The 20,408-nt window shown below is 47.3% G+C and overlaps 3 protein-coding genes across 7 annotated transcripts in view; 1 reads left to right on the top strand and 2 right to left on the bottom strand.

Moving 5' to 3' along the window:
• The window catches only part of NR1H3 (nuclear receptor subfamily 1 group H member 3), a 31,812-nt gene extending 28,330 nt beyond the window's left edge, over window positions 1-3,482 (bottom strand). Inside the window, exon 1 of one of the 4 annotated variants that reach the window (XM_032111175.1) lies at window positions 3,395-3,482. The gene's annotated coding sequence lies outside the window, so the exon portion shown is untranslated. Of the gene's footprint in view, window positions 1-1,530; window positions 1,752-2,058; window positions 2,171-2,905; window positions 2,980-3,394 lie in introns of those variants that run through there. The other 3 variants (XM_032111178.1, XM_032111176.1, XM_032111177.1) reach the window with 3 other exon arrangements.
• Window positions 3,483-3,562: 80 nt separating this feature from the next.
• ACP2 (acid phosphatase 2, lysosomal) lies at window positions 3,563-13,023 on the top strand. Its single transcript, XM_032111173.1, has 11 exons — window positions 3,563-3,736; window positions 3,816-3,911; window positions 3,987-4,073; window positions 6,521-6,673; window positions 7,012-7,110; window positions 7,267-7,356; window positions 9,616-9,748; window positions 9,824-9,912; window positions 10,525-10,631; window positions 10,850-11,025; window positions 11,108-13,023. The coding sequence occupies exons 1-11, from the start codon at window positions 3,641-3,643 to the stop codon at window positions 11,242-11,244; spliced, it is 1,263 nt and encodes a 420-aa protein (XP_031967064.1). The 5' UTR covers window positions 3,563-3,640; the 3' UTR covers window positions 11,245-13,023.
• Window positions 11,623-20,408, bottom strand: part of DDB2 (damage specific DNA binding protein 2) — a 20,155-nt gene continuing 11,369 nt past the window's right edge. For both annotated transcript variants that reach the window (XM_032111167.1, XM_032111168.1), the window contains exons 5-11: window positions 19,461-19,627; window positions 18,291-18,390; window positions 16,731-16,908; window positions 16,048-16,193; window positions 15,642-15,806; window positions 15,288-15,333; window positions 11,623-14,603 (exon numbers count right to left, since the gene is read on the bottom strand). In XM_032111167.1, the coding sequence (XP_031967058.1) occupies window positions 14,509-14,603; window positions 15,288-15,333; window positions 15,642-15,806; window positions 16,048-16,193; window positions 16,731-16,908; window positions 18,291-18,390; window positions 19,461-19,627 (897 nt within the window). In that variant the 3' untranslated portion in view covers window positions 11,623-14,508. The remainder of the gene's footprint in view (window positions 14,604-15,287; window positions 15,334-15,641; window positions 15,807-16,047; window positions 16,194-16,730; window positions 16,909-18,290; window positions 18,391-19,460; window positions 19,628-20,408) is intronic.

Here is a 20,408-nt window from a genome sequence, read left to right as displayed (position 1 = left end):
CAACTGATCAAACATTTAACAACAGCAAAATATTAATTCTTCTGTTTACCTCAAAACAAGCGTGCAGAGTTGCGAGGATTAATCCAAGAGAAAGGAAAAGAAAGTCATAGCAATCAAATGCACTTTAACACACTGGAAACACGACTCTTCCTGCAGGTGTAAGACAGGGCTAAGGCAGCAAACTCCTGCTCTGCATTTGTACGGCTGCATGCCCGTCCTGCACAGCCTCCGCCTGCCTTCCTGCACAGCCAGCTGGTGAGGGAAACATGCTGACAAGGCACAGGGAGCTGCAGCAGCAGTAACTGGAAACAGCAAGCGACGGCAACCCCAGGCACACCGCCAGGACACACTAATTCTGTGATAAAGTTTCCTGTCCCTATTTTTTTTAGATTAGGCAATTTATATATATATATATAGTCCCTGCTGTGGTACTTCTCCCTGCATCCCTTCATAGCACGAGTGTTGCGGAACACGAGTGCAAGTTTCCTCCAGCAGCTACAGAACTCCCATGCAGCTCCACAATGACCCATTTTCTGTCCCCACTCAGGCTGGTTTAGGTTTTTTTCCCCCACCTTTTATTTTGGGGGTCTGGGAGAAAGTTGTTAAATATTTTCACTCTGGTTTTTCTCCTGCAAAAGCTGGCGTTCCTGTATGAAAAAGGATGCATGGGCATATGCATGTGTGAGAAAGAAGTGCTAGATTTCAAAAAGGGGTCACACCAGGAAGCCACACAGTCAGTCTGCCCTTACAAGCCTTGCAACAGAGGTATCTTCTGGTGAATATGCCACAGGTATGATGGCAAAGAAGTCTAGCAAGACAAACCTCCACCTCGCCCTGGCACAATGTGTACCATGTCCAATGCCCTCTTTCCACAGCCCAAATAATAGAAGGGTTGAGGTCAGCAACAACTGGCTGAAGTTTCCAAACAGTTTTTGCTTCCATAATTAAAATGTAAGGAATATCCTCAGGTATAGCCTTCTCTCTGACACCCAGGAACAGAAGATCAACTCCATGAACCTTGGAACAAGAAGCAGATCTGAGAGGACTCTTCCCTACAGACAAACATAACCTGCAGTCATAGCCAGAAACTGTCTGACACAGCAATCCAAACTGTTAGTCAGAAACATGACTCAGTGTTGGAGACTCCCTCAAAAAAGCCTTGCAGGGAAGGGCCCAGCTATCCCTTTAGGAAAAAGAAAAGAAGGGAAGCAAGTCTGAGGAGACAAAGCATTTCTCTATCACCGAAGATCCAAGGTTTGCTTCCGGCCTGTAACAAAATCCTGTCTTAACAGATCTGTGGACCTTAGCACCATAAGCATCGGTGAAATGGCACAATGAAGAGTAACCACCAACGTAAGCAAAGTTACCTTTTAACAGCACCATGCAAACTGACAGACAAGTTTCTGTCCTGGAAAACTCGCGACCTGGGTTGACAGGATGCAACAGGTGAATGACATAGAGAACTGCAAGTTGAGAGGAGAGGAAAGCTAACAAGTTACCACAAAGCAAGTAAACATCTCCTGACAGCACCTCCAGAGAAAGCAGACAAGAAACCCGGGCTCTTCAGATGCTCGACAACAGCCATGAGAAACTGACACCGCTTCCCAGACGCCTCCGATCCCCTTAGCAGAGGGACTCTCTCCGACGGCGCGACCGCGCAGTCCCCGCCAGCACACACCGCGCATCACAGCCGGCGCTGGGCTCCGGACCCCAGCCGAGAGAGCGACGCCTTCCCTCCCGTCCGCCGGGCCCCACTCGGGGGACGCCGCCGGCCCAGCCCGCACCCCGCCATGCACCGGGCGCCTCAGCGGGACGGGCCGCCGCCGTCCCTCTTCCTTCCAGCACCTTCCAGCGCCGCCCGGCCCGGCCGGCAGCACGACGCGGGCGGGCGGCGCTGCGCCGCCAGCTCCGGGTTCCAGGGAACGCTGCGGCTCTCGGGCCGCCGCAGGCCGCGGGGCGGGACAGCGCGTCCCTGTCCCCCGCCGTGAGTCACGGCCCCGCGGGCGGCGAGAAGGAGGCGCCGCCGCCTCCACAGCCAGAGCCAGCGCGAAAAGTTACCGGCGCGGGCCGCGGCTCCCGGCGATGCGCGGCCGCCGCCCCCCGTGGCGCAGGTGCCCGAGCCGCGGGCGGGAGGGGCGGCCCAGCCCGGCCCGGCGCTGCTCCCGGCGCTCTTCCCAGCGTTGTTCCCGGCGCCGCGGCGGAGCTGCCGTGATGTCACGCGGGCCCGGGTCACGTGCAGGCGCCGCCCGCCCCGCTCCGCCCCCGCGGGTCCTGCGGGATGCGAACGCTCCGGGCCCCCGCGCGGTCCCACCGCCCGGGAGTGACCTGCGCCTGGAGCCCCGTCCCGCGCCGCGCCCGCCGGCCTCACCGAGCCTCCGCCGCCTGGCCGCCCTCAGCTCAGCCCGCAGGAGCGAGCGAAACCAGCAGGAACAACAGAACAGTCCCAAAGCAGGTGCCGCAGGAACAGCGCGCACTCCCCCTCCGCAGAGAGCCTTTTCCTTCCAGCACCCCCCAACAACCTCCTCGGTGGTGCGGTATCGGCAAACAAAGAAAAAAATACAACGCGGCTTCGTGCTCTCCTAGAGATATGAAAGAGAATTTAGTTTAAATTCACTAAGTATTCTAGCATGAGCAAATTAAACAGTTATTCAGGTTAAACAGCTGAACCTCGTGTATTGCACCAACCCTGCCCTCTGCTTCACAAACAATTTGGCCCTCTTATTAAGACCCGACACACAACTTCCAAAGGCTGCAAACTACGGAAAGTTTTAAGTAAATAAACAGGTACAAAAGAGCTGGGTTATGAGCCGCTGTGCGTCATGACTCCCAAGTTTCTTTGCAAACGCGAGTGTCATGTTTCCTTCTTTTCTTAAAAAAGAAAAAGCTGAGAACATCATACACTCACCTCCCTCTATGCACTTTTGGGTGGAGCTAAGCACTAAATATCATTAGATTCGTTTTACTGCCTATGATTTTTCCCTCTACACAGCACCTACGAGATCCTCGGCCAACGATCCAGCGGATGCACAGCCAGCAGCAGAATCTGGGTTTCTTCTCACACTCGTCTAATTCGACCAAGTTTCGTAAGGAACTACCAAAACTGGGCAAAACCCGCCAACGCTGGGCAGCCTCTTTGCCAAGAGCCAGGAGCAGAAGCAGCTTTCTACTTCCACACAGACAGGCATCCTCAGGCTGATCCAAGGGATGCTACGATTAGCGACCCACGGCGCCGCGGCTGCCGGGCTATGCGTGCCAGGGCGCCTCCCCTACTCCTGTCCACGACTTTACGCAGGAGCACACGGACAACGTCAGAACACTGAAACCTCGTGTCCTACAGCGAAGCCGCGGCGGGGGTGGGTGACACCGCTGCGCCTTCACTCCCCCCCACTCCTACCGAGCGCCTCCGCGGCTGCAGCCCGGGACGAAGCCTCCGCAGGGCTGACAGCGGAGATCAGCGCCGCCACCCCCGCGAGCCCGACGCGGCCGCTCAGGGGGCTGAGCGGGGCCGTCCCGCCGCCGGGATCCTCCTCCTCGGGGGCGGGCACAGCGCCGGGAGCGCGGCCGGGGCTGTGCGCTGCGAAACCGCTTCCGCGCGGGCCCGCGGCCGGCGGCGTTCGGTTCCGGGCGGTGTGCGAGCGCCATGGCGGGCGGGAGGGACGGTGCTGTCCTGTTGCTCCTGGCGCTGTGCCTGCAGCCGCCGCCTGCCCGGGCCCGCAGCCTCCGCTTCGTGACGCTGGTGAGGGGGACGGGGGAACGCGGGGGGAGCCAGGCCGAGCCGGAATGGCCGGGCTGGAGTAACGCGGTGCCGCCCGCAGGTGTACCGGCACGGAGACCGCTCGCCCATCAAGGCCTTCCCGCGGGACCCGTACCAGGAGAGCGCCTGGCCCCAGGGATTCGGGCAGCTCACGCAGGTGCGAGCGGGGCGGGGCGGGCGGCGAGGGCCGGGCCGGGGTTCGGACCGCCGGTAACGCCCGGTGCCGTTGCAGGTGGGGATGCGGCAGCAGTGGGAGCTGGGCCAGGCCCTGCGGCGGCGCTACCGCGACTTCCTCAGCGACACGTACCGGCGGCAGGAGGTCAGTGCCAGCCCCGCGGCTCGGGGAGCGGCGCTCTCGGCCGCCCCACGGAGGGCCCGGGCCAGGGCTGCGGGTGGCTCCTTTGGGAAGGGAAACGCCGGCGCTTGGCGTCCTCTCCAAATATTCTCGTTCCTTAGCCCTTTCCCACCGCAGGAAGAAGAAGGGCCCAAGCGCAGGCTCTGTGCTGAGCCTGGCCGCGGGGCACGGATCGGCCGCGTCTCGGCGCTGCCCCCGCAGCGGGTGCGAAGGCAAATCCAAGCAGAGTTGTGAGACTGTTCGAGCCGCCCCCTCTGAAGTCCAGGGAACTAAACAGTAATGTGTGTTGTAGCTGGTATTTGTTTCTTACTCGAGCTTGTAAGATTTTTTTTTCCTGCTACAATAGCTCACAAGAATGCAGCCCGTGTTGGCCCTGCCCTCCCCAGTGCATTCGAGGTACGATCTCACCAGACCCTGTAGATACAAGTAGTAGTTACAGGCCAGCAATGACCCTCTCATTTCCTTTCACCTGTAAAATGTTGACAGCTTCAGTCCCCCAAAGCCATTCATTCCCCTCTCTCTCATTAGGATGTTCTCACACTTTATAATAGTTATTGAGAAACTGGTAGGTTCTTTTGAAAGAAGTCACAGAGCCCTTGTGGAACTATGTATTAAGCACAGGGGAAATTATAAAACATTTTTAAAAGTCAGGAAATCGAAAATTCTCCCAAGTACCCCTGCTAGTTAATCAAACAGGTATTGAGTCAATTGAAACATGAACAGGTGTCCAGATGAGAGGCTGGTTCAGATGGACAACAGGCAGCCAAGACCCAAGACCCCTTGTCCCACTACAGACTCTGCACCACCTCAGTTATTTTATCTGAGCTCAATTAAGCTGATTGAACAGATGGGGCAAACTAAGAATTCCCATATGCTTTTCCTTGTTTCTCCCCTTCTAGGGCTTCCCAGTAAGAATCCAGCTTATCACAGTTCAGATTACATCCCTTTGACATTTGCTTCATCAACAAAACTTCCAGCATAGGCTGAAGCACAGATCCTTTAACTATCCTCAGTAGTTCCTTTCCAAACATACTTCATTCTGATACAGCTTTTGAGTTGAAACTGTTTTCCTTCTCTTGCTTGAGAAAGAAAAACAAACCAAGACATGTGCAAACAAAAGCTGTTCTGCTAACCAAGCCTGAACCCTTGCTCAAGTTGAGCAACCTCCCTTGTAAGAAGTATTGCCTCTGGGTGACACCATATGACTGTCTGTCACCTGACTCAGCGACAAGCTGGAGCCTGGCAAAAGGTGCTGAAGAAAGCATGTACACTGAGGGCTTAATTGCTTGGGGGTTTTATGACACTTCAAGAATTAGATTCTTATCTTTTAAAATATTTCCTTTTTATTTCTTCAGAGCTCACCAAGGATAAAAGCAAACTTGTCTAATGAGTAGAGGGTCAGTTTTTTCAAGCCACACTTAAAAGTGCAGGCCCACACAGGTAAAAGTGAATGGACACTGATGTCAGATAAAAGACAAGTCGGGTTTTTTTTCTTGTGACTGTAAAGTTTCTGAGGTACACTTCACATGAGAGAGATTATACAGAGTATATATATTTTATGTTTCCTAACATTTAAAAAAAAATCCCTATCTTTACATTACATTTCATTCTTCAGGCTTTTTATTGTTTCGGATCGAACATGCTGTTTTCTGGGACATTCCTTTTATATTTTCCTGTTGTTCCTCTTGTTTATCACTGCTTTCTCTCCAGTTTCCCCTTAATTGTTTTCAGTACACAGATACCAGAATACTAAAGTTTTGCCATTTTGACCTTCTGAACATTGCTGTATTTTTCTCATTTCCCCTTTTTTCTGGCTCAGGTCTCTCTCTTCTGAGCTCTAGAAAGTCTTGGTAAAGTCTTGGCCCATTAATCCCAAGAGCCCACTGATCAGATAAAATCCCAGCCCTCCCTGTTTTTGTTTTCTTTCCTGTTAGTCAGATCACTCTTGTCTTCGTTTCTCAGATGGAAAAACTGAGGATTGAAGAAGTAATTTCTTTTCCTGAGCACAGCTGGTCATTTCTAGAACTGAGATCAGAATGCAGGACTTTGCCCCAGTCCTGCTCTGCAAATATAGTGCATTTTCTGTCTGTGGCCATAGTTTTCTGCATCTTTTGTCTTCCTCTTCTCTGTCTCATCCTCAGACTCCTTTCTGTCTCTAACCTCTTCTCAGGGCACCTAGGTATCCCACTGATCCAGACCAGACTGCTCCAGTATTCCGACAGCAGATTGTCTTTGTGTGTGTCCTTACAGCTTTGTCCAGGCCGATATCAGCAGGCTTGGTCCTGTTCCCTTGCTGTCCGTGAGCAGCTGCAGGGCACTTGGCAGCGTTCCTGGGCAAGTGCATTGTCCTGTGCCTGAGCATCACCACTTGCAGGAGCGTTACTAATGGTGCACTGTCCCTGTCCTGGCAGATCTTCATCCGCAGCACGGACTGTGATCGGACACTGATGAGTGCAGAGGCCAATCTGGCAGGCCTCTATCCCCCAGGAGGACAACAGATGTTCAACCCTAACATCTCCTGGCAGCCTATCCCTGTGCACACAGTGCCTGAGTCTGATGAAAGAGTAAGTTAATCTCAAGGACATGTATTGACTACTCAAGTAGTAGTGTCCAAAAAATATTTGCTACAGTCTTGATTCAGATTGTCTTGAATGTTTCCTGGGACCTACCTTGCACAGGTTTTCCTATTTTCAGAAAAAGATGAGAGAATTCAGGGGCTGTGTTCACTCACCACGTGAGGTGCCAACACCACAGCAGACCACACATGGTCTGGACTATGTCAGCAGGCAGTGCTCCAGGCTGTTTATAGATGCAGTCAGGGTTTCATTACAGTTGTGTGTGTTTACTGCGAATTCTGTACTCCAGCATTCGTGGTGACCTGGCTGCTCTTGTCTCTGCCCAGCTACTGAAGTTCCCTTTGACCCCTTGTCCACGGTATGAACAGCTACAGACTGAAACACGGCACTCAGCAGAATACATAAATAAGACCAAAGAGAATTGGGTAAGTAATGATGTTTGCATGAGATAAGGTGGTTCTAGGCTTGTAGTTATCACCTCCGTATAATCAGAGCTCTGAGAAAAGGGAAGGGATACCAGTGCATATAACACAGTATGAGATTAGACAATTTAAGGCCTTTCTCTTTTCTCAAACCTACAGCAATTCCTGCAGATGGTGGCAAAGGAGACTGGGATCCGGGATATCTCTCTCGAGAGTGTATGGAGTGTGTATGACACCCTGTTCTGTGAAGTAAGTCTGGCCATCATCTTACACCCACTGGAATCTGGTCTTTAGGATTCACTGGATTTGGTGGAAATTAGTTTACAAAATCCCATGAAACAACTTTTCACCCTACAATTAGAAGTAATATTCTAATTTCAGAATAATACTACTCACTAGAGGCATGTACCAAGAATTACCTGGTTTTGCACCCTACAACCTCCCACTCTGTAGCTCAGATATATATCATGTCAGAGTCAGAAATAAGTCCCACCTGCATAAGAAATATCTCTTAAAAGTCACTAGAAAATGATTGCAATCTGAAATCTTTAGATCTCTGTGGACAAACCTAAGTCCAATAATGGAGAAATGAGATCTCTGCAAACTGAAGAAGCATTAACTTTATGATTTAAGTTGGGACCTTAATTAGGACTATTCCTGGTGCTACCTCTACCTCTCTGTTACTTTAAATCAATCACTTTTCTTTCTGTGCTTCTGTTAATGCCGTATCTAAAAGAAAATAATGCTATCCTAAGTTAAGTGGGATTCACTCACATCTGTTTTTTGACCTATTTTAAGGTCCTTTGTCAGAGAAAGACTCTAGAGACAGATGTTACCCTTTTACCATCTGGGGTGGGGCACTGTATATTCGAGTTGATTTCTGTTGAAAGCACATCTCATGAAGACTTAAACACAATCAAAAATTGGATTAGCTGTGCTATGATAATACTAAATTAAAAGTCACATATCCAGGAGACTTAAAGTTGTTACATACCAGTTTCTCTGTGTGTAACTGTACAGCATGATGACGTAAATTAAGGACATCTTTCATGTCAAACCAGTGAATTGTGGACGCAGTAAACCCAAGCATTTTGATCCTGTGTCACACTAATTGTATGGATGTGCAAGACTGCTCTGCTCGCTGGCAGTGGTATACAGTGGTGTGCACTATTTTGGGGGTGTAAAAGATAAATTAGCAATGGAATTGCACTTTGCTGTATAAAGTAGCAGCTTGGGTTGCTGCAAGCTGAGAATGTTCCAGTCCAGAGCTGCATTGTACTACATGAATTTGCCCTTTGTATCACAAACCCAATTTCCTGTCTTGTAACAATCACAGTGAATCAACTTCTACTGATAAAAAATATCTTTTGGTCAGAGAGAGCAAGAATTTCAAATCTTCTTTATTTTCAGGCAGCACTTGAGCTTGCATATTGGGCCTGGAAGGCCAGCTGACAACTACTATAATCCCCAAGAACTTGGAGAACAGCCCACTGTCCCAAAACAAAACCAGAATGTTGTTAAGGAAAGAGTATTTCTCACTCAGAACTACACCCTCAGGCTAATTGGTCTCTTCAGCTCCTTTGGTCTTCCTCCTTTTTCTAAGTCATGCAAACAGTGCCCTGAAGAGGACTGTTTTTCTCACCTGAGCCAGTAGAGTCATTCTGGCTCTCTGGATGGAGACAAGAAAGTCCAAGAAACAGCGGAACTTACCTGCTGTTCTCTTTGTAAATTAATGAAGAACTAACTATGTAAGCTGCTGATGGAATTTCTCTGAACCGCTCAGACAGAATGGGCCCTTAAGGATATTCAGCCTCAACTTCTGGAAGTCTAATGGGATGTGGCATAGAAAATTGTTCTCAGTAATGCTGGGAAACCACAACTGCTGTTTGTCTGCCATTATAACCAATCCTTTCATGTAAAGGGTTGGCTGCAAAGCAGGTTCTTCTCTTGGTTCCCAGTTCTTGGGCTCCTGGGTTTGAGTACAGGGCTTTGTCAGTGGTGCATCCCACTGTTATGTCCATAGAGCACCTGCTAACTTTCTCCACTGTCTCTTTCAGTGGCCCTCAGACCCTCCAGGGAAACAGGTGCAGGTACATCAGAAAACCTGAGTTTGTGTTCACTCACTTATCTGTTGTTTTTTTTCCCTCTTTGACTACATGCCATCTGCAGGGCAGAATCAGTCACATGTAAAGTAAATGCCCTAAGATTATTGTATCAATTACAACATAACCTTGCATTCCAGCTGTGCTTTCACAGAAATGTAGCTCCTAGGTTCTAATCTTTATTCTTCTCATTATTTTCTGAAACAACATCAAAACCCACACCTACTCTTTGTATGCAGCATAGCAGTGTGAGTTCAGAAGCATAAATATGAAAGGGGCATATTGCTTATTTAGAATAGTGTAGGAAAGCAGCAGCAGTATGGGCAGGTCTCCAGACACCCTCCCCTTCTCTGTTTAATCTGTGACCTGTGCTACCTGCACATGAATATTCTGTTTCTCTTTCTAGCAAACACACAAAATGGATTTGCCTGCATGGGTGACACCAGATGTCATGACACAGTTGAAGCAACTAAAAGACTTTGGTTTTGAATTTCTGTTTGGGATCCACAATCGGGTAGAAAAAGCTCGTCTGCAAGGCGGTGAGTGCACCAGAGAGGGAGCCTCGTGCTGCTCTGCCTGGCTTTTGCCTCTTACCAGCTGTTCTCTTTCCTCAGGGGTCCTGCTGGATCACATAAGGAAAAATCTAACCAAAGCAGCAAATGTTTCTGCCCATCAGAACCTAAAACTACTTGCCTATTCAGCAGTAAGTCAGAGCTGGGGCTAGCTTTTAGCCATCTCCTCCTGCTTACAGGGGATTGGGGCGTGGTGATGTTTTAACCCTTTCTAGCTTCCCTACAGCTCATACAGTGATCAAGACATGCATCTTTGCCTCTGACTGGGTGGGAGATGCAGTATCTGGCATCATTCTTCTGGGATCCCTGAGGAAAATTCCCAGTGTGTCCTTGTTGCTGTTAGCTCAGGCTCATGAATGAGACTGGCAGACTTTGGGGAGCCACTGCTCTATTTATTTGGTAGATGGGTTTATGCTACTCAAATGTGACGTTTCAGAAGTGTGGATACAGTTATCCCCTTTCCAGTAGCCTGCTGCCTGGGAAGTCACGCATCTCTTCCAAACTGCTCTCTAGAGATTAATTCTCAAAAAACAGTGCAGGATATACATGGCTGTTTCACTTCCCCCCCTTCTCTGGCACCTGCACAGATCACTGTTCTAGCAGTACAGTTCCTCTCCCATTTTCCAGATGAAGTTAGGAAGGTGATGTCCCCTCAGCACTGCCTTGTCCCTTACTGGTACAGTCTGAGCTGCCCTGCCACATCCCTAAGGGTGACTGATTTGGTTTTTTTCCCTCTTTCTCAGCATGACACCACACTTGTGGCACTGCAGATGGCTCTAGATGTCTACAACAAGATCCAAGCACCATACGCCTCATGTCATTTATTTGAGCTGTACCAAGAGGATGATGGGTGAGGGCTGCAGTAAAGATGTCTGCTGTGATTTCACCTTGAGGGTTAGATACCTAGGCTAGGCTCCACTCTTGGGACGTGCAATCTTGCTCCTTGGGCAGACTCTCATGAGGAAAACTTATCACCAGAATAAAGGAAAGGGTGTGGACACTGAGTTTTTGGGAAGGGATGACTTCAACTAGAGAAAAAAAAAAAATCTTGCTGTGTTTCGTTTTCAGTAACTTCTCTGTGGAGATGTTTTACCGGAATGAGAGTGGGAAGGAACCTTTCCCACTGACAATCCCTGACTGTCAGCATAAATGTCCACTGCAAAGGTTCTTGGAACTCACAGATCCTGTTGTTCCCCAAGACTGGGAGCAAGAATGCAAGGTATCAAGCAGCATGCACGACACAGGTAAGCCCAGGCTTGACCAGAGTGTGGGAGAAGGGGAAAGTCTGGATGATACCATGCTGACCACTTATTTTCTCCCTTACAGAACTCTTTGTGGGTTTGGCTGTGTGTGGATCCATTCTCCTTCTCCTTACTATTCTCCTCTTGACTGTACTCTTTCGCATACAGTCTCAGCCCCCTGGCTACCGGCATGTTTCCAATGAAGGTGAAGAGCAGGCCTGACAGTTGCTTCAACTCCTTCCCAGGCAATAGGAGGGAGCTGTGTTGCCCCTAAGGATGATTCGGCACCTTCAGTTACTCAGCATTCTTCTATTTTGGCCTTTGCTTCCCAGAACAAAGCTGGACTTGATTGCTGAATGCTTTCTAAAGGTGACATCTGTTAGTAAGAACTGAGTAAAAGAACTGAGCTACTCTAAGGAAATGACACCGTAACTTTGAAGCTAATATACTGGTGCCCCTGGTCTTCATACAGCTTACCCAGTCTGGGATTCCCAGCATGGCCAGTTTCACGTTTTCCTCCTTTCAAGTGACTGTAAATGTTACCACTCACCATGACTGTAAATGTTACCACTCACCATGACTGTGGCAGAGAAACTTGGGCCTCCAGCAGTTGCCACATCCAGATGCATTTCTCTTCAGGGTCAACCTACTTTGAGTGCTTTTCCCTCACACCATAGTGCTGCTGATGGTAGGAAGGCTGGGCTTCAGCTGAGAGTGCAGCTTACCAACAATGCACCAAGACTCATCTACTGTCCATGCAGTGGGAACTGCTGCGGATGATGGGAGACAAAGTGCTTCTTGAGGTTGCTGTCAAGTAGTTGCTGCTGGCAACTGGGTTTTTTTCCCCTCTTCACATTGTGTCTCAAGAGAGGACTGGACTGAAATCAGGACAAGACTGAAAACCTAGCAGTTTTCAATCAATTCTAGCATTTGGCTCAGAACAGAATCAGGAGTAGAACCCAAAGAAGCTCTAAGAGCTTCATGAGAGAGAGAGCAATTCCTGTGACCATAGCAAACCCACACTCAATTTCTTGTGCAATGTTGGCTCTAGAAAGGAAAGTCCCCCTAGATAAGAAACTTGGTTTCTGTCTAAAGATCTCAAATTTGAATTTTACTTCCCACATCTGAACTTCAAGGACCTACTAAAGGGAGTATGCAGTACTCCAGGCAGTCCAGATTTCAGCCCAAGGAATATGCTTTACTTAGAAGAATGTTTTTATGCTGTAATTAAGAGATGTAGCAGAGCTGTTTACCTAAGACTAGATTAAATACCAAGTTCTATAGTTTTTCTTCCTATCTTCCCTACTGGATGGACAACAAACAAACATTAAGAATCAGAGTTGGCAGGTGACTGTGGATTCCCTTATTTGTCATACTTGGGCATTTTGTCTGAAGTGTGTTTCTTTCTCCAGCTCACTGCAGCTGCTGCAGAGACCTTCATACCAAGTGCTCACCACCTGCTTTGTAGTTTCTGGCAGAAAACAAGAGACTGCAGCAGGCACCAGAAGCACAGGCTCTTCACATGGTGATACTGCACATTCACTTCCTACTTTTACTTCTCTTTCTGGTGCAGTTCCCTTCCCCTCTTGGATGCAGAAGCCAGTTCTTAGGTAATGAACATTTCCTTTTGTTCCCCTTAAGGAGTACCGTGGGGACTTTTCTCCACACCGTAATCGGCATCTGCCAGCATGGGAACCCTAAATCAGCAGAAGCAGCTTGCTGTTCTCAGCATCTTCCTCACCTTTTTGTCCTCTCAAGATACAAACTAGGTCTCCTGCACAGCAAGACAGTCATAAAGAAAAAGCTACTGCCTGTGAGAACAGGCACAAGAAAGAGGTAATAGAAAGTGCATTTAAGAGGACCAGACCTGTAATTTTTAAAGGCACCAAATTTTGCACACACAGAGAAAAGGTTTCTATGATGATTTGGACATTTTGACTGTGAATGACTTTCTGTACTTGTTCCAATACATTTCATTATTAAAATCAATTTAGCACTGAACTCTTCTCCTCTTCTTCTCTAAGAGTTCACAGGGCTAGCACTGGTGTGCTCAGTGTTGGAAAGCAGGCAGAATTTACTGCAGCATACCCCCTCCTAAAGGAATTCCCTGTTTCACAATTCCACATGTAGCACAGGGAGATTTGACATCAACTGGTTTTGACTGCAGCAGCTGTGCATAGATACAGCTGATGATGCATCCTGTCCAACTTGGAGGGATCTGCATCACACCCAGTACTATGACTGCTACTTCTACCACAGTTGTAGGTCTCATATCCCTCCTATAGAAAGGTCTCAAACTTCTCCCCTACAAAAGTAGTTCAGCAGTGTCCTCAAAGCAGCCACTCTCTCTAGCAAAGAATTTTAGTTTAGTACAAAATTTTATTGATATTAATACTGCAAAACTATAAAAGTGAATACGGAGGATCTGCACAGGCCTGGAGCCCACCCCATCCATCAACCTCTGGGACAGCAGCAAGGCCCCAGGCAGCCTTGTAAACAAACTAGAAAAAGCAAAACGTAACTGTTTAACAATAGTCTTGAGATTTGACTCTGAGCAGGAGTATTTGGAAGAAATCCCTCATTTCTGCTTTATAACACTCTTACCCAACATTCTGAAGCACATAGGCATGGGTGAAAAAAATTACCTAATCATTGGCAAGGAACAGCCTAGATCTCTGAAAATAGAAACTACAGAATCAGTAGGTGTCCAGCTCCATAATGTCCTTGAAATCCATGATAGAGACCTCTGGCATTATGTTCTTTGTGGTCCAGTTAAATAGCTACAAGCAGAGAACAGGCTAAGCTTGATGTCTTGACAAACACACATTTTCCAAGCTTGCATATGGGAGAGATTGGTGTTTCCTAGGCCACCCAAGCTATCCATCACTTCATCCCTGTGAACATTCTATCTTTTCAGGATGTCAATCCTGTTAGCAAATGGTTTCTCAACTTGGTTGGGCTAGAACAGGCTGGGGACCCTGTCATGAGCTCCTCCAGTACAGTCTACAGGAAATAGTAACTTCTGAAAAGTGATGACAATCAGATAAGGTAGGCTGAAAGCAGTAACTTCAGCAAGATCTGAGAACATCTTTGAAGTTTTCCTAGTGCCTCAGAAAATGAGTAGTAACTCCACTTGGAGGAACCCAGTACTGACACAACTTTCTAAAAGGGGAGGCCAAGAGGATCAGGGAAGCAAGATCAGATCCAGGGAGGAAGGACAAAGTCTAATTCCCTGCATGGCTTATACTGCCCATTGCCAACAACTAAGTTTGGACCCTGGGATTCAGAAAGGATCAAAATACCACATCAGTTCTCTAGATCCCTCTCTTTTCACTTCCTTCCCTGGGGTTTAGAATCACTGCTTTTTGTTCTCATCTCCTCCATCTCCCCAGACATTAACTTAGCTTTTGAGTTTGCTTGTGCCAGGGTTTGCCTGCCTCTGCCCTCCACGTCTGGATGAACTCCAGCTTCCAATCCCCTGTTCTCTCATGGTTCAATCTCCTTGTCTGTCATGGCTTTCAAAAGATGTTCATGCTTCTTGGCCGCCATCTCCTCTTGGTTCCAGATCAGAATATTAAAGCCTGAGAAGAAAAATGCTGTGTATCAGAAACTCTACATCAATCATAATACCTTAGGCTATGTCACTTAAATGCCAGAAGTTCAAAAGACTTTTTCTGTTCTAAGGTATTTCCAAAGTATAGAGGATGCAAAAATAGTTATTGCAGATGCTATCTCCACATAGCCATGGAACTCTGATCTAACTAAGAAATACAAGTAATTCCTAATCTCATCTGTCACAGGTCTAAGACCTAAATCTACAGCTAACTTAATCCCACACAGCCTGCGAAAAACTGACTAATCTTGGCTCTGCAGTCTAGGAAATGAGAGAAATTAAACGAAGGGAAACGGTACAGTCTAGCTTTGGAAAAGGCTTTTCCCCCCCTCCGTTGTTTCCTTCTACTGTTTCAGGGCCGGCAGGTGGCAGCAGCTCCCGGCTGCGGGGAGGCTTCCCACTCCAGACTCGATGTTCTCAGGAATGTTTCACAGGAGGTGACTACCAACCTGCTTCCCAAGTGCAAAGGTGTAAGACTGAAAGGAAGGTCTTGATCTCTTTCACCAATATAGGAAGTCATAAAGGGCTACTAGCGAGTGGGATTTGGGAAAACTTCTCTCACAACTTTCTTTAAAAGAATCTGGAGTAACAAGCCAGCCCTTTTCTGGGGCTAGAACCCACACATTTAGTGCCCCAGGTTCTCTTTACTTACCCATGCCAGAAGCCAGTGTGTCTCCCATAGGGTTAAATTTATTGAGCTGAAAATGAAAACATAAGAGTCTGTAAGAGCATCACTGCTTATGTAACAGTCATAAGAGCACCACAGCTTATATAACAGCAACAAACCATCTGGAAAAAACAGTGTTTCCTAAGAGTATCACAAAAACCCCACAAAGGACCATGGACTAGCCCTGCTTGAGTCAGCAGTTTTAGCTGGCAGCCGTATCTCATGACAGCATGAGTCTGTCACAAGTAAACTGGATATGGTTCTAGTCCCTAACCCACGCCTCTTTCAGACAGAGAGCAGTGTTACTGACAGCCCTTTTGGCTGCAGCGCTCAGCTCACCGAGATGATGCCAGAAGCATTTGGATCGTAGAGCTGACAAACCATCTCGCCAGTGTTTCCATCAAACACATCCACAGTTCGCAGCTCGCTCGGCGTGTACCCGGGGAACTTGGGGTCTGGGTAGCGACCTACCACAATGAGGTCATAGCGAGGATGCCACGTTGCCTGATCAGAAAACAGAGTCGTGGAAGATTAGAGAAAGGGACAGAGCTCAGCACTGACACAATCCAGACAACTGACACTGGGAGCAACTCTTACTGTATCCCACCCACAGCCTGAGGAACAGTGCTTGCAGCAGTGTAAATATCCACCCACCAGTGTAGTGTCTTGACCAGAAATCAGACCATTTCTGATTTGCAGAGGGCTGCTACCACCAAGCATGATGATGATCTTAGATTTAACTCACCTTAATAGGTGTGAGGTGCTGAAACTGCCTATGTGGATGTGGAATCAGATGCAGTGGCTTGGTCCAGTCTGAAGATGAGTAAACCCTGATTTCATTGTGCTGGTCTGTGGTCAAAAGCTTGGCACCATGTGTTGGGCTGAAGTAAGCTAGGAAAGTGGGACAATAAGGCAAACTAAAGATCACAGTGCTGTGACTGACAAGAAACATTAGTGTCACATTTTGCTGACGGAAAATCCATTACTGTTTCTTTAATTAAAGAATAAATTCTTTAATTGGGATGTGAATATGGCTGTGTCCCCCAACAGACAAGACTTTGACATGACAGACTACCTGTCTCAAACAAACTCAAAACTCTTACAAAACTAAGATGAAACCTACTGTGCTGGATTAACTAATATTTTTTCTCACTTCAGAATCACAGGAGGAAACACTGCAAAGAAAGGAACTTGCTCATTGCTTGCTTCACTTCTAAGGTACAGTGTCACAGTTTGTACAGCAAATCTTAAGAAGGTGCTGCAGCTGCCCTAGCCACCTCCCTGCCTCTGGCCACACATTCCAACAGCTTCCTTGCTTTAATTACTATGCAACTTGGAATATGAGCAAAACCTACCACTGCCACCACAATAAAAGCTGAGCTGAGTGGACTTTCTGCAGACATCTATGCAATGAAATCCTTAACTCACCTGCATTAACAGGTTTCTCATGTGGAAGCAGATGAAGAAAGTTTGTTTTGTTTTTGATGTTTCTGAGGTCCCAGATTTTGACTGTCTGATCCACAGATGCTGTGGCAAACATCCACTCACATCGGGAGTTAAACTCTACATGAGTCACTTTCTTCCTGTGCAATTTCAGCTTCCAGATCTGCAGCAAACAGAAAATCATGCCAAAAAAAGAAAAAAAAATCAAGATCTGGAGTAAAGAAAATGAATGATTATCTACTAGTGCAGGTAAAGAGGTCTTCCATTTATAGAGTAACAAAACTTCTAAAATACACCAAGAGTGTATTGACTGGAAACAAGAAAGAAAAAGAATGACCTTGGGAAATAACTATTTAATTCTAGAAGAACTCGGATCCATCAATTTATTACAGCTATGAGAAAAGAAAACACAACCCCGGGCTTTCATGGAGGGACGTATTAGTGTCACCATACAAAGCAAGATCACATCTGGAAGACTTTAAGCAGTGCCAGACTTCCACGTGCAGAAAGATTTAAACAAACTGGAACACGTAGAGAAAATGTGCTGCCAAGATAATGAGAAGGAAGGAAGTGCTTCGTGTGGAAAACCGAAAAACCTTGCTTTGTTTATCTAAGTAAAAAAAGTGAGAGGAGATATAATTGGCTTCTAGAAACATGTCACCAAAGAAACATGAGGGTAGGACAAATATTTCAATTAACAACAATAACAACCTCGAAGCGGCCATGAATAAATTTCTATACAAAGCCAGAAGATTATCTCTAATCTAAAGGCTGAAGCTGGCCCATCCTCCCTAGAATAATGGGTATCTCCCAACTGCAGAAAAGACTGTCACATTCTTTCAGGGGAAAAAAAAAGTAACTCAGCAACTAACCCTGAATAAGGACAAGTCACTTGGAGCACTCCTGCCTCTGCCCACTACTGGGCACAGCTCATTGGGTGGCAAACTTTTACAGATGTTACCCTTACATGCAGGAGAGATGGCAGTGACAGTGTGACAGTACAGCAGGCTCTTGAAGCAGGGCCAACTCCAGCCAGCTATTCTCTCCTCTTTCACTACTACTCCAGACTCACAGTCTGCCTCTGCCTGCCCTCTAGTGTCCAACGGCAGGAGTGCAATTTCCATCCCAATATTCGCTGCATTACTGCTCCGTGCCTACCCCCAGGTCATGGAAGGGTGTACAGCAGAGCAGTACCTCCTAAATGATTCCCATCAGGGCACTAAGTTTCTGGACGTGTGAAGGTTCTTGGCAGAGGGTGCTCACATCTTCAGGTTACCCTATAATTACTCTGGCTAGTAGCAAATACTCTTAAGGAAACAGTAGCACATGAATAATTCCTTGTTTAGGAATTATTATAACACTCAACAATGTAAAAATGTCTGCTGGGTGGCAGAAGTGGAGGACTTCTCACCACCCAGACATGAGTGGACTCATCTCCTGAGCTGCAAGTCACTTGGCTCCTTTTTCCAGGGTCCCTGTAGAGTAGGAAAGCACATGAGCCATGAAGATTCTTGTAGAGGAGATGCTGCATGGAGCCATACAAACCTCTTCACCAGAAGTGCTGAGCAGGACCACGTTGCCCACATTATCACCTGTCACCACTGCATGGCAGCTTGCAGAAACATCCACACTGCAGTACCAGCAACTAGAGAGAAAGACACAAATCAGTGCTCTTCCTACAGAAAAGTGGAGGCAGTGGAGTTCTGGTTCACATCTCATCCCTGATAAGGGATACTGCAACAGACTGTAACTGCAATCTCTTGCCTGGTGCTGTGGGCCTGAGTATCAGGAAGAAGGACGGCTTATCAGCAATGCTTTCTGTTGGTGACTGATGTGAAATAACTTCAAAGTAATTTCAAAGTGCTTATTAGGTGGAGTGTAACACATTGCAACAGTGGAACATAATAGAGGCTGAAGAACCACTTGGTACCTGCACATGAATATACCTTGGGAAAGATCAGAACATCCTTGGGACTTCGACAAATGTGGAGAAACAGCTTTAAAATTACATTTTCCACAGAACACTGAAGCAGCAGTAAAGACAGAAGCTTTGGACTGAAAAGCTACACACCAAACTGTCTCAACTTCATGCTCCAGGAAACAAAACTGAATAGAAACTTATCTGACAAAGACATACATCTTAATGCCAGTTCTCCTGGGATGAGAAGGGCAGTGAGAATAAAGCTGGGGTCCTTTAGGAAGTTGTAGCAAAAGCTTCACTTGCAAGATAAATTATTCTAAGAATTGAAGGCCATGGAAATGAACATGGTGAGCCTGAAGCCTGCAAAAGGGCCACAGGGTAAACTCAATAACCTGAAACTCAGATTGTGCAGGAATGTTGTGTGGCTTTCCTTATGCTACCTGAACTGCCACTGACAAAACAGACTACTGACAACAATGAAGAGGAGGAAGCTACCCTGCTCTTCTCACCTCACACTTCATAAAGTGAAAAGCTGTCAGTATCTGCAAGATAGGAGACGGCATCACCAGAAAGCAACACAGGAAGATGCAGGCAGCATGCTCAGCTAATGTAAAAGCCTAAGCGCCCTGTGGCTGCCTAGCAACCAGGACCCTGTCTCCAAGCTCCCCCATGGGACCAATTCATACCAAGAGTCTCCTAACACTGGCAGAGATGACGATGTTGGAGATCTAAAGAAGCAATGCAGCATTAACCCCAAGGAACAGAGAATTAACCTTGCAGTGCCCTCTTCTCACCAAACATTATGATGCTCATGGCCACAGTCCAGGGCACGAGAGATCACCTGCACCGCTCTGCCCTCAAGATCCTGCAGACTTAGGGTGCCATCACCTGATGCCACATAAAGCTTCTCTGCCTCATAAGGACTGAACTTGATGTCTCCGAGAGAATCTCCTGGCCCTTTCTGAAATACACACAAAGCCAAGAGACATCAAGGTTAGAGTGGAAGTCAAAATCTTAATTCAACAGTCACCTCCTGGAATACACTGCCAGTTTCTCTAGGTACAAGCACTGCTTTCTGGCAGAGCACGTACACAAGAACTCTTTTTTTCTAACCTGTTCCAAATCTGAGCACATACATTCCGAGCCTTCAAGTTCACCCTCACCACTTTGGGCTGCAAACCTCATTAGCAGCAAGCACTGCTGCTTCTATTAAGGGGTAAGACTAATCTGCAGTGAACCACCTGGCTCAGACCATGCTTAGGAGATCACAGCAAAACCAGCACCATTCCATGCATAAACCACATAAAATCTCTTGATAGCCCAGTACCAAGCTTTTCTCACAGAGACTACATTCTCTAGCTCCCTACAGGCTGCTTCCAGTGCTGTATCTGGTCTTTCCCAAGGTACCAACATGCAGGAGAAACTAAGTGCAAATCTTACTGCTAACCCCATGGCACAGGAATCTTATGTTCTGTGTTATGTTGTACTGTTACTATCGTTATGTTGTTTTCCCCCAGCCTGTGTCCTGAGGAAAAGTGGAAACCCTACACAAATACAGAAGAAAAGAGAGCAAGGTGGGAGTCCCCAAACTCTTTGGTAATCAAGTGCAGTCCATTTGCTGCTCACAGAACAACTACTTAGTAAAGTCTCACTGTAAATACTAGGTTTCAAGAGGCCAATGAAGATAAAAAAAGGCCTGCCCATAGAGCCTGCCAGTCCTCACAGCAGTAGGAGGATGGCAT

This window comes from Corvus moneduloides, chromosome 6 (assembly GCF_009650955.1).
Source record: "Corvus moneduloides isolate bCorMon1 chromosome 6, bCorMon1.pri, whole genome shotgun sequence".
Lineage (NCBI taxonomy): Eukaryota > Metazoa > Chordata > Aves > Passeriformes > Corvidae > Corvus > Corvus moneduloides.
This window is presented reverse-complemented; position numbering and strand designations above follow the sequence as displayed.

Bases quoted from the DNA above. Each gene is read 5' to 3' on its own strand.
- ACP2 (XM_032111173.1), top strand. From the start codon at position 3,641: ATGGCGGGCGGGAGGGACGGTGCTGTCCTGTTGCTCCTGGCGCTGTGC. The intron at 9,749-9,823 runs GTGAGTGCACCA...CTCTTTCCTCAG, and splicing joins AAAAGCTCGTCTGCAAGGCG to GGGTCCTGCTGGATCACATA. The intron at 10,632-10,849 runs GTGAGGGCTGCA...TTTCGTTTTCAG, and splicing joins CTGTACCAAGAGGATGATGG to TAACTTCTCTGTGGAGATGT.